The 12,206-nt window shown below is 37.2% G+C and overlaps 1 protein-coding gene across 8 annotated transcripts in view; it reads left to right on the forward strand.

Moving 5' to 3' along the window:
- LOC100026505 (complement factor H) overlaps positions 1 to 12,206 on the forward strand; it is a 179,790-nt gene that overhangs the window by 105,913 nt on the left and 61,671 nt on the right. For all 8 annotated transcript variants that reach the window (XM_056815683.1, XM_007481000.3, XM_007480999.3 and 5 more), the window contains 2 exons: positions 7,284 to 7,451; positions 11,606 to 11,782. In XM_056815683.1, coding sequence (XP_056671661.1) covers positions 7,284 to 7,451; positions 11,606 to 11,782 — 345 coding nt within the window. The remainder of the gene's footprint in view (positions 1 to 7,283; positions 7,452 to 11,605; positions 11,783 to 12,206) is intronic.

The raw sequence follows: 12,206 nt of genomic DNA on the forward strand, positions 1-12,206 counted from the left end.
TAGGAGGAAGTAATTAGAGATAGAGAGAGAGAAAAGGGAGAGAAGGAAATAGGGCTTAAATACCCCTTCTGTTTAGGCTGGGCCAAAAGGCCCAAGCCCTTAGATAGCTGGGGCAAAGAAAGGAGATCAGTCCCTATTACTCATGTGACCAAAATGGAGAAAACAGTCTCAGAGGCCCCCACCTTCAGCTTCCTTCAGCACAAGCTTCTCAGAGCCCACACGAACCACACCGACCAACTCCTCAACCCTCCTCCTCTCTTCAGACCCTCCTATCTTTTAGGAAACCATCCAAGTTCCTCCCCTCAGTTCTCCCATCTACCAATCACTGTTCATCAATTTCCCTGTGCCAATGGAGGCTCTAGCTTAACCCAGGACCACCCAGAGGTTTCTGGCTTTTGCACATGTCTGTTGAAGGTCATATTTTCAAATGATTAAATCTTTGCTCCTTTGCTACAGCCCTTTCTAAATCCTGTTAACCTGAGTAGGGTAGAGATTGGAATAATTAAATTTTGATCTAGGCTGCAGCCCTTACTCAATCCTGTTAGGACTGAATAGGGTGGAGATTTATTCCAAGTATCTCCATTGTATCAATTCTAAAATCAATCATGACTCAAAGAAATTCCTGTTCTATGCTTAAGCATAGGTCAAAGTCCTTTCCATTGTTCAGCAAAGGGTTTCTGTCCTAAAGTAATCTTAAGAAGGGAAGAGAAGGAACCTCCCATGCCAATGGGGTTCCCATTCTAATAGACTATCAGTAAGAAATTTTCCAAGTATGAAATATCCCAATGGTGAAATTTCCAACATTTATAAGTCTAAGGAAATTTGAGGTTTACACTCTCCATGTGCCCTTACTGATCAATATTTTTATTGCTTTATGATCTGAAAAGGTTGCATTTATTATTTCTGCTTTTCTGCATTTGAGTGCCATATTTCTGTGACCTAGTGTGTGATCTATTTCTGTGAATGTGCCATGTGGTGCTGTGAATTTCAAAACTACTCAACCCTGTTCAAATCCCATCCTCTAAAGAATGGTTTGAAGAAGAAGTTTGGTTTGAGAATGGTTTGAGGAGAAGATGTATTCCTTTTTGTCCATATTTATTTTTCTCCATATGTCTATTAACTCTAATTTTTCTAAGATTTCATTCACCTCTTTTACCTCTTTCTTATTTATTTTTTGGTTTGATACATTTAAATTTGATAGTGGTTGGTTCAAGTCTCCAACTATTATGGTTTTACTGTCTATTTCCTCCTTCAATTCTCCTAGTTTCTCCATTAGAAATTTGGATGCTATACCATTTGGTGCATACATGTTGATTAGTGATATTTCCTCATTGTCTATACTACATTTTAACAGAATATATTTACCTTCCCTATCCTTTTTGATCAGGTCTAGTTTTTGCTTTGGCTTTGTCACATATCATGATTGCAACTCCTGCCTTCTTTCTATTAGTTGAGGCCCAAAAGGTCTTACTCCATCCTTTAATTCTAACCTTATAAGTATCAACCTGTCTCATATGTATTTCTTGAAGACAACATATGGTAGGGTTTGGGGTTCTAATCCAATATAGTATTTGTCTATGTTTTATGGGTGAGTTCATCCCATTCACGTTCAAAGTTTTGATTGTCACTTGTGGATTCCCTGGCATTTTGATATCTTCCCCTAGTTCTGACCTTTCTTATTTAGCTATATCCTTTTGAACCAGTGATTTACTTTACGTCAGTCCCCCTTGTCCCCTCCCTTGAGATGCTTCCCTTTCTAGCCCCTCCCTTTTTATGCTCCCTTTCACCAAATCTTCTTGATGCCCCAATCTTTCCCTATGCATGATTCTTCTAACTACTCTTATGGTGCATACAATTTTTGAGAGTTACACAATACATTTTCTCCACATATTAATCTATATAATTTGATGTAAATGTAGTCATTATAGAAGAGAGTTTGACTTAAAGAAAAAGATAAGATTCAGCTCCTTTTCCCTTTCTTTCATATTTACCTTTTTATGTTTCTCTTGATTTCTGTGATTCTATATCAAATTTTCCACTTAGTTCTGGTCTTTGCAAATGCTTGGAAAGCTTCTATTTTGTTGAATGCCCATACTTTCCCCTGGAAGTATATGGTCAGTTTTGCTGGATAGTTGATTCTTGGTTGGAGACCCAGCTCCCTTGCCTTTCTAAATATCATGTTCCATGCTTTGCAGTCTCTTAGTATGTTAGCAGCTAAGTCATGTGTGATCCTTATGGGAACCCCCCCTATATCTGAATCTCCTCTTCTTGGCTTCTTATAGGATTTTCTACTTTTCTTGGAAGCTCTTGAATTTGGCAATTACATTCATGGGGGTTGTCTTTTGGGGATTTAGTATAGAGGGTGTTCTATGAACCCTTTCTATTTCTATTTTGACCCTTGCTCCAGAACATGTGGGCAATTTTCTTTTATAATATCCTGTAGTATAGCATTGATGTTTTTGTTTATCTCTGGTTTTTCAGGTAGACCAATAATTCTCAAGTTGTTTCTTCTTCCTCTGTTTTCCTGGTCTGTGACCTTTTCAGTGAGATTTTTTTTTGTTTTCTTCTAATTCATTAATTTTTTGACTTTGCTTTATTAATTCTTACTGTTTTGCAAGCTCACTGTCTTCCAGTTGATTAATTCTGGTTGCTAGGGACTGGTTTTGCTTTTCAGCTTTGTCTGCCCTTCTATTAGATGCTTCCAGCTCTTTCTCCAAATGTGAAGTCTTGTCTATCAGTCTGCTGATCTCTTTCTCCCATTTTTCTTTCCAGAAGGTTTCCATCTTTTGGGTAAGCTCCAATTTGAGTTCTTCCAGAGCTTGTGGATAATTTCCATTTTGGGAGGCATGTTTTGAATTTGTTTGGATTTCACACTTTTTCTCTTCTTTTCATTGGGTACTCCCGCCTTAAAAGTTTTCAATAGTCACCTTTTTCCCTTTTTTTCCTGGAGGCTTGATTTTGGGCCGTGTGAGCCATCCCTTTGGTGGTTTTATTCCCCTTTCCTTTTTGGTCTGGGGTCTGGGTGATATGGGTGGATTTTCTGTGAATTTAGGTTGCCTCAGACTAGTTCTTCCCAGCCTCTGAGGTTTCTTAGCGAACAGGCTCCTGTGCTCAGCCCAACCTCTCCTGTGTTCAGCGTGGCTGCCCCTGTGTTCAGAGCAGCCACCCCTATACTCAGTGCAGGATTCTCCCGTGAAACCACCCTGATAGGTCGTTTCCTAGCAGTCTTTAGATCCCAAGGACCTTGGTGTGCCCCCCCAGACAGAGATGTTCCTCACTCACTCGCTGTCCCAGTGAGCACTCTGATACTTTACTCTGATTTGGTGGGGGGGGGGGTGGAGGGAGGAAGGGTTGCTCAGTTCATGTTTTTTGTGCAAGCTTTTCCTCCTTCTTATAGTGTGGAAATGTTCAAACCCCATGTACCTTCGTTTATGTGGGGTACTGGAGAGTATCTCCTTTCTTCCAAAGGTGATTTTTATGCTCTTTTGAGGTAGTTTATTTCATTCAGTACTGGGGAGAGGATGCGATTCACGTCTAGATTGCAGCCATGTTAACCCGGAAGTCTGTTTGTGATTTCTTGAAAAATATTATCAAGCCTTTTGGAGGGTGGTCATGATTTTCAAGTAAGATTATTAGATTTGTCTTCCTCAACCTTTTTTTTTTGGATATTTTAGTTTATTAAATTTTTAAAATTACATTAACTGATTTCCCTCATTTCTTAAGAGGTTTGTTGTAATTTAATAACATAGTTAAGTAGTAATATGTTGACCTAATCTGAGAGTTCATGCAAAATTTCACATTCATGATCATTCCTACCTTCTCATTTTTTAAAGTAACAGAAATATATTTATTTTCACTTCCACGCCTCAATGTGGTGGCTAAGACTAGTCCTCCCTGCCTTTGTTGGGAATTTCTAGGCTTTCAAATCAATCTTCTGGTGACTAGAGATAGATGTTGATTTTGATCACTTATCTGTCTCCTAGTTATTTGATCCCTCACCTATAATTGGTTCAGTCACTTGCTTTGTTCCTGACAGGTTCTAAATATTTCTGTGGAAAGGGAGCTTACTTTCAGATCCCAGGTGCTGTCCTTCCCAACAGTTGCCTTGACCCTTTCCCTGGTTATAGTCTACACTCTAATTTGGGCCATTGCCTGTTCAGGTACAGATTTACCCAAATACTATCTTCCTGACTGCTGCCATGGATATCCTTCCTAAGTACCCTTTCTATCTTGGTCTACTCAAAGCTTCCACAAAATTCTGTCAGATCATAGTCAAGGTCTATACAAGATGGACATTCATAGCTAGAAATTTTGCAGTTTTGTAATCATTTTTGTTTTGCATTTTTAGAGTTTACTGTTAGTTTCTGGGGTGTCTGTTCTGCTTAAAGTCCTAATATGCCATCATTCTTCCTACATTTGGTATATATGATTTTTTACTTCCATCTTTTTGAGAGTCATGGAGAGAGAAACATCAAATGAATTCATACTCAGTATTCATCATCTAAAAGTTTTTCTTGTTATTACATTTTGAGGAAATTTTATGTAATATTTTCATGAATTATATTTACCAATTGTTCATCCCATAGAAATATGAATATTACTTTTAATGCTACTATTGATATTGAATATTCTGAAATCAATGAAAGACTTAATATAAAGGAATGAGATTCATGTGTATAAGAGTTTTGAAAATGATCTTCACAAGTAGGCTGATGATTTGTTTTATTCTAAGGCTCACTGAAATTAGCAGGGCAGTCAAATAATTCCTTCTATCCATTTCCCATGAAACAAAAACTACTGTAAAACCCATGAAGTTAACAGATACTCTAATAATCAGGCTTGGGTTGTACTGGCAATATTATGGTTTTGGTGTTTTAATTGTAGCGATTGGTAACTGAGGACAGAAGGAGAGATGCTTCCAGACCACTGTCTTGGGCTCAGCTCAGAACTGTGGGCAAGAGTTCTGCTGGAATGTGGGGGGAGTTGAAATTGGGGAGTTTTCAGCTGCCAAGAGTCTCTGCATCTAACCTTGGGTCCTGAAGGCTGACTTATTCCTGGCTTTTCTTGTGTTTCCGATGAAAACTTGGGAATACTGGATTTGGAATTGGGAAAGAGTGCAGGACAGTTTGCAGTGGCTGGAGTGAGGAGACTGATTGAAAGCAGAAAGAAGCCTTTTGCCTCTGATCTTTGTAAGACAGCAGAGAGAAGTCAAAGGCCTATCCAGGCCGGGAAGCCATCCCTGTTTCCATTAGACTCCACCTTGACTAGGCTGGCAGTGCAGTAGTGACTGGAAGAACATTTGGAGACAGTTTTTTTTTAAGAATTATATATTTTTATGAGGATATTTGAAATAGGCTCATGTAATTAGTAATTTGAGTATAAGAGAGAAAGAGAAAGAGGGGGGTTGGGGAGAGAGAGGAGGGGATGAGAGACAGAGAAAGAGGGGGGGAGAGAGAGAGAGAGAGAAAGAGAGAGAGAGAGAGAGAGAGAGAGAGAGGGAGAGAGGGAGAGGGAGAGAGAGAGAGAGAGGGAGAGAGAGAGAGGGAGAGAGGGGAGAGGAAGAGAGAGAGAGAGAGAGAGAGAGAGAGAGAGAGAGAGAGAGAGAGAGAGAGAGAGAGAGAGAGAGAGAGAGAGAGAGAGAGAGAGAGAGAGAGAGAGAGAGAAGGTCTGATTTTCCCAGGCAGAAGCAGGCTCTGTAGGGGCTTTGTGTTTTGAGTTAGTAGCCCATTAGTAGCAGGGATCTTTCCTGCTGAATATTTTACCTTTCCTTTAACCTTTTTAAATGTATTAAATATAAGGTTTTGTTTTCTAAATCTGTCTCCTAGACTTTTAATGCCAGTCATTTTTACTAGACCTGAAAACCATCAACTGTTCATCTCAGTTTGCCTCAGCCAGCCAGCAGGCCCATTCCTTATCAACAACTTACAGAGACAAATAGTATCAAATTATTCACAACAGGCTATGTTAAAATATATCTACAACAGTTGTACCATATTAAAATCAGAGTTCATGTCATCCCACATGATCAGTGGTATTCACTCAGTAAATACTTATACTCAATGAAAAGTTGTCCAAACTAAGATGTTGTCTTAATTATATTTTACCTCCCAATCTTTAACAAGTTTTATTAATTAATAATTTTATTAAATGGTTAATTTAAATCATTATTTCAATTTAACTACTAATTTAAATGACTAATTTAAGAATAATTACTTAATGTAATAGTCAGTTTCTAATGCTTAATTAATTCTTCAAATTTCAATTTTATTCAGCCATATCAGTGAAACTTCTTTTGTTTCTTATACCTGGAATTAGACATGTAGCATCCCAAGCATATTCACATCTATGAAATATAGATGACTGTATGATTACTGTGTCTCCAAGCATAAGGTTATACCAATGAGGCTTGTGAATGTAACCTTGAACTGGCCATGTGGCCCTTGGCTAAAACAAACTCATTAGCATGCTCGGAGTCTAATCCCCGGGAAAGCTGTTTGCAATCTACACGCCCAAAGGTGTTCCCTCTACCTTGCCACCCAATCTTAATTGTCTATACTTTGTGATGTGGTTACTACGTCCTTGGGAGTACCGCCCAAGCAGGACATGAATAAATTCAGAGGCAATCCCATGAACTTCCTCTTGGCCTTTCTCCCTTCCATGGAGCTCCACTGGGCTCCTCAATGACTATTTCTCTCTCTTCTTGATCTTCTCCTTCCCCGAGGCTGTAACCATCTCGGCCTGCATTCTCTATCTTAATCTCCTCAACCACCTTGTATTCCATTATCCTCATTTTCCGCCTTAAGGAAAATCATAGGGGTTGCCTGCCCTATCCAATCACTGATTTGTCGGTGTCTTTCATTTCCACCCTGGTTCTCGGTTCCTACCTCTCCTCGGGTCCCATCACAAAGGTGAGCCCCTTCCCTTGTGGGACCCTGCTGGTCAGGGAAGTCCATTAAGGTAAACCCCACAAGAAACTTGATATATGTCTTTGAATGAAGGAACACTGAAGATGATTTCAATCAGTGGTGTCAAACAATTAGAAACAATTAGGTAATGGAGAAAGACACTAATTTGAATAAGCAGCTCTTTATGATATATAGTGACAGTTTTAAGATATAGCATTATCTATTTTTATTGTATTTTTATTTATTTTCTTAATTATTTTCCAAATGATATTTTAATTTGAATTGGTCATTCACGGAAGTTCTGTGCTGGAAGTTTTAGCACCCTGATTTAATGACATGACTTAGATGTTACATTTTAAAATTTTATCTTTCTCTTAGAACAAGACAGACTTGGGAGATGTGCATCAAAAATTTTTGAAGATTTTCAAGTCAACCTAAACAATGAATTTGATGATATTGTCATTAGTTACAAATGTAACTGGAATTCAGAATTCAAAAGTACAAAGTGTATAAATGGAAGATGGTCTCCTCCACTAAGTTGTTCAAGTAAGAGTGTTTTTTTTAATTTCCTAAAGCAAACTTTTCTCATTGGGAAATTCCTATTATCACTCCTTGAAGGAATTTACTTTCTAATAGAAACAACATAAAATGCATACAGGAAAATACAGAAAAGTCAGTTTGGGGAGACAAGAAACACTGGTCAGTTGCGGGAAAGGGAATCAGAAACAATGATCCCGAAATAATATTAGGTAATAAGAAATCTTGAAGAAATATCTTGCTTCCTGAGAATTAGAAAGGGATCTCCTTCATCCTAAAAAATCTTTCCCTAACACATCAATAACTTTGAATGATCATCCTATAGTTTTCTTCCATTATTCAGCCAAACTCCTAGGGAAAAGCTCTTAATATTTATTGTTTACATTCACATCACTCACTTTTCTTCTTTTTTTATTTGAAAAGTTTTTTATTTAGTTAATTAATTTAGAATATTTTCCATAGTTACATAATTTATATTCTTTCCTTCCTCCTCCTATAGCCAATGAGCAATTCCACTGGGTTTTACATGTATCATTGATCAAGACATTTCTATATTATTAATATTTGCACTAGGGTGATCATTTAGAGTCTACATCCCCAAACCTATCCCCATCGACCCATATGATCAAGCAGTTGTTTTTCTTCTGTGTTTCTGCTTCCACAGTTCTCTGGATGTGAATAGTGTTCTTCCTCATAGGTCTCTTAGAATTGTCCTATTGCTACTAGTAGAGAAGTCCATTACATTAACTTCTGCCATAGTGTATCTGTATAAAGTTCTCCTGATTCTGCTCCTTTCATTCTGCATCAATTCCAGGAGGTTGTTCCAGTTCACACGGAATTCTTCCAGTTCATTATTCTTTTCAGCACAATAGTATTCCATCACCAACATTACCGCAATTTGTTCAGCCATTCTCCAATTGAAGGTCATATCCTCATTTTCCAATTTTTTGCTACCACAATGAGCGCAGCTATGAATATTTTTGTACAAGAATTTTTCCTTATTATCTCTTTGGGGCACAAACCCAGCAGTGCTATGGCTGGATCAAAGGGCACACAGTCTTTTAGCACCCATTGGGCATAGCTCCAAATTACCTTCCAGAATTGTCGGACCAATTCACAACTCCTCCAGCAATGCATTAATGTCCCAATTTTGCCAAACCCCCTCCAGCATTCATTACTTTCCTTTGCTGTCATTTTAACCAATCTACTAGGTGACTCACTTACTTTTTAACTCTTTGTAGTCTGACTTCTAACCTAACCACTCAGCTGAAGTTATTCTCTGAAACATTACCAGTGATCTTTTAATTGGTCGTTTCTTCTCAACCTATCAACTTCATTTAATACTTCTGAGTAACTCATCCTAAATTCTCTACTCTTAGGATCTTACTGTCCTGTTTCTACTCTTTCTTATCTAGGCACTGTCAATTTTATTCATTCATATCAGTCTCCTTGACTGACTCATTTCACACACACACACACACACAACCACACCTACACAGACACACACACACACACACACACACACACGCAAACAAACACACGAATATTTATTTCAAATAGATTGATTTCTATTTCTGGATTTTGCACTGAGGCTCATGCTTGTCTCTTAGACCCTCTTTATTCTCTCCTCTATTCCTGGCAAATTCAAGGAAGTCTTGCACCTTAAAGTATTTCCCATTGTAGGATGCTAGAAAAGTGAGATTATGGATTCTATGTTGTTTGGCAATTAAAATTAGCTTAGGTCAGGTGTGCAGGACAGATTTCTGGAACCTTATAATAAAAATCATTGTACAAAATCACTCCTATCTGGGCAGAACTTGATTTCTTCTTCTACATGCTGGAATCATAGGACTAGGATTTTCCATCATTAAACAAAGCAATTGGGGAGAGACTGAGAGAATGGTGGACTTCCTCATTTACTATTCACCTTTCAGGCATATCTTGTGATATCTAGAAGAGAGCTCCAAAATTTTATTTAAGGAGCAACAACACTTTCTTTGAGGGTGTTCTAACACAGAGAATATTTATCAATTGTTTTTTTGTTATTGCTACCCTAATCAATAAATACATTTTCCTACCCAGAAACCAATCTCAGACTTTCTAATCATCACACACTCTAGTTGTGGATGTTACTTGAAACTCTATCGTGGGCCCATTTCCCTTTCTAAACTCATTTTTTTCAGTCAACAATCATTTTAGTAACTACCCTCTAGGAGCCAGGCACTGGCTAAGCACAGGTAACATCAGCAGGCTCCTCTGAGTTTCATTAACTCATCATTAATTGCCAGTTGGATATTTCAAACTAGATACTCTGAAGCTCTTTCAAACTCAGTATTTTAGTAATTGAACTAATTTTTAGTGAAGGAGTTTCCATTCTTCCAGTCTCCTACATGTGAAACATCAATATTGTCCTCAAATCCTCATCCTCACACTCCTTTATCCTGCATTGCCAGGTTTTTTTTGTTTTTGTTTTATTTTGTTTTGTTTTGTTTTGTTTTGTTTTGCCTTTTAAACTGCAAGTCTCTTATATCTGACTCCTTTTCTCTCCCTATCCAGTAGTCACCATAGTTCGACCATCATTTCTCTCTTTTTCTACCACAGTTGCCTTCTGCCTGGTTTCTCTCCAAACTCCCTCCTCTCATCTGTCTTCCTCATTTATGCAAGTTATTTTCCTTATATCCAGATCTTACTTTCACCTGTTCATCAAACTCTACTCACTCCTTATTATATCTAGGATAATAGTACTTTAAATTAGGTACAATTATTATCCCCATTTTATTGATGACGAAAGACATAAATTAATTAATATAAGTTAATTAATTAATTAATATAAGTTAAATGACTTATAGGAAGTATCTGGGGCTGGATTTGAATTCCTGAATTCCTGATTTCAGACCTACTGCTGTATCCACTGTGATGGTAAATATAAATAAATAAAACTAGATAATGGGAAATTTAGCTGGATTTAGTAGACTAGTTTTTTCAGGAATTTAGGGAATTAACAGATTAATATAAAATGACCTTTAAAAGATTAGTAATGCCAGTCTGAAGATTTTGTGTTATGGTTTAAAAAGAAGGATAGAGTTGATGAAAGAATTTGAACAGGCAAGATATATAATCAGATCTGTGTCTTGGGGAGATTATTTCAGTAATATCCTACATGAAGGACTGTCAATAGGAAAGACAAGATTTGAGGAAACTAAAAGGCTACAACAATAAGTCTAATTTAGAGATAATAAGAGTCATAGTCACCTGAAAAATGGGAAGGAGACAGAGGTTAAAAACATAAGAGAGACAAAATAATAAAGATTAGTCATGGAAATTAGAAAGAGAAAAGAATCGAGAACACCTCCAATCTGAACTTGTATTCCATTAAGTCTCGTATTTTTTTTGTCTTTGGATATATGTTTAAATCTTAATCAACTCATTTATTTGTCTTTCTAAACAAAACTTGTGAATATATCTTTCATTTGGTTTGCAACTTTATTTTCTCTTCTGGTTCTCTTTATAGCAACAAGGTCAAGATTGAAATGATTCAATTTTTGTAGGAGTATTAGAATCAACACTGGAAGATGATTTAAAATTTAGTGAATCCCCTTCTAAGTTGCAGTTTACAATATGGTCTAGAAACCAAAGGATTCTTAGGACCTCTTTATCCCCTTTCCTTCCAGTTTGACACCATCATTGTAGAAGCAAAGGGGAATTGCAGAATACTGAGATTAATTTTTCCTTGGTTTCACTGTTTAACACAGCCAGAGAATATATTACAAGTGTCCATTCTGCCCATAATAAATCTTGCCTTGTCCTGTGGAAATACAGTTGTTGACCAGAATATTACTTGAAATATATCCTGAAGAGGAGAACCAGCTAGAATCAAATTCTCACCATGATGAGCCAAAGGAATACCATTTAGTGGAGGCTTTTGGTAAAAAAAAAAAAAATTAGTAAATTAGAGCTCCATAGAGATAATGAGAGAAAGGAGGTTATGGAGAGAACAAATATTTCTTATAATCAGTAAGCCACTGATTTTGCGTAATGTGTACAGTTTATCCTCATTTGACTTGAACTTGGTAATTCTGTGCATGGAAGAAACTATAGCCTCTGACATATGAGCTAAGTACAATTATTGATAACAGAAATCATACCACCATTATGTCTTCCAGAAGGGAAATCTTGTGCACCTCCACCACAAATACCTAATTCTCAAGATATGAATATAACAATGAATTATGAGGATGGTGAAAAAATTGGTGTTATTTGTAAAGAAAATTACCTTCTTCAAGGACAAGAAGAGATAATATGTGAAAATGGACTTTGGAATTCATTACCCCGATGCATTGGTTAGTAATTCAAATCTTGCCAAATAGTTTTCCTTCAAAAATGGCGTCTACTTCTCTATCTGAAGTGCCTAGAGATTAGTACGGGTTACGAGACAATAAAAATGTAATCTTTTCAATTGACCCTGGAGCTAAATCTAGAGCTAAATGACTCTGGACATGAGCAAATTTGCTTTCCTGGAAAGCTGCTTAAGAACATGAAACAGAAGATACCATTTTGCTGTATTATTTTCTACTATCTGAAAAGTCCCTTAGGTTCATCTTGGTGGATGGGTTGTTGTCCTTTGTACTTCGAATTTTGACTCATGCATTTGACTTAAGTGGGACAGAGTTGTACAAAGCTGTCAGCCTCACTCTCTCTTCCATAGTCATAGAAGTCCAGTGGCAAGACAAAAGTCAAGATGATTGACCATGGGCATGGATATAG

This window comes from Monodelphis domestica, chromosome 2 (assembly GCF_027887165.1).
Source record: "Monodelphis domestica isolate mMonDom1 chromosome 2, mMonDom1.pri, whole genome shotgun sequence".
NCBI classification, from domain to species: domain Eukaryota; kingdom Metazoa; phylum Chordata; class Mammalia; order Didelphimorphia; family Didelphidae; genus Monodelphis; species Monodelphis domestica.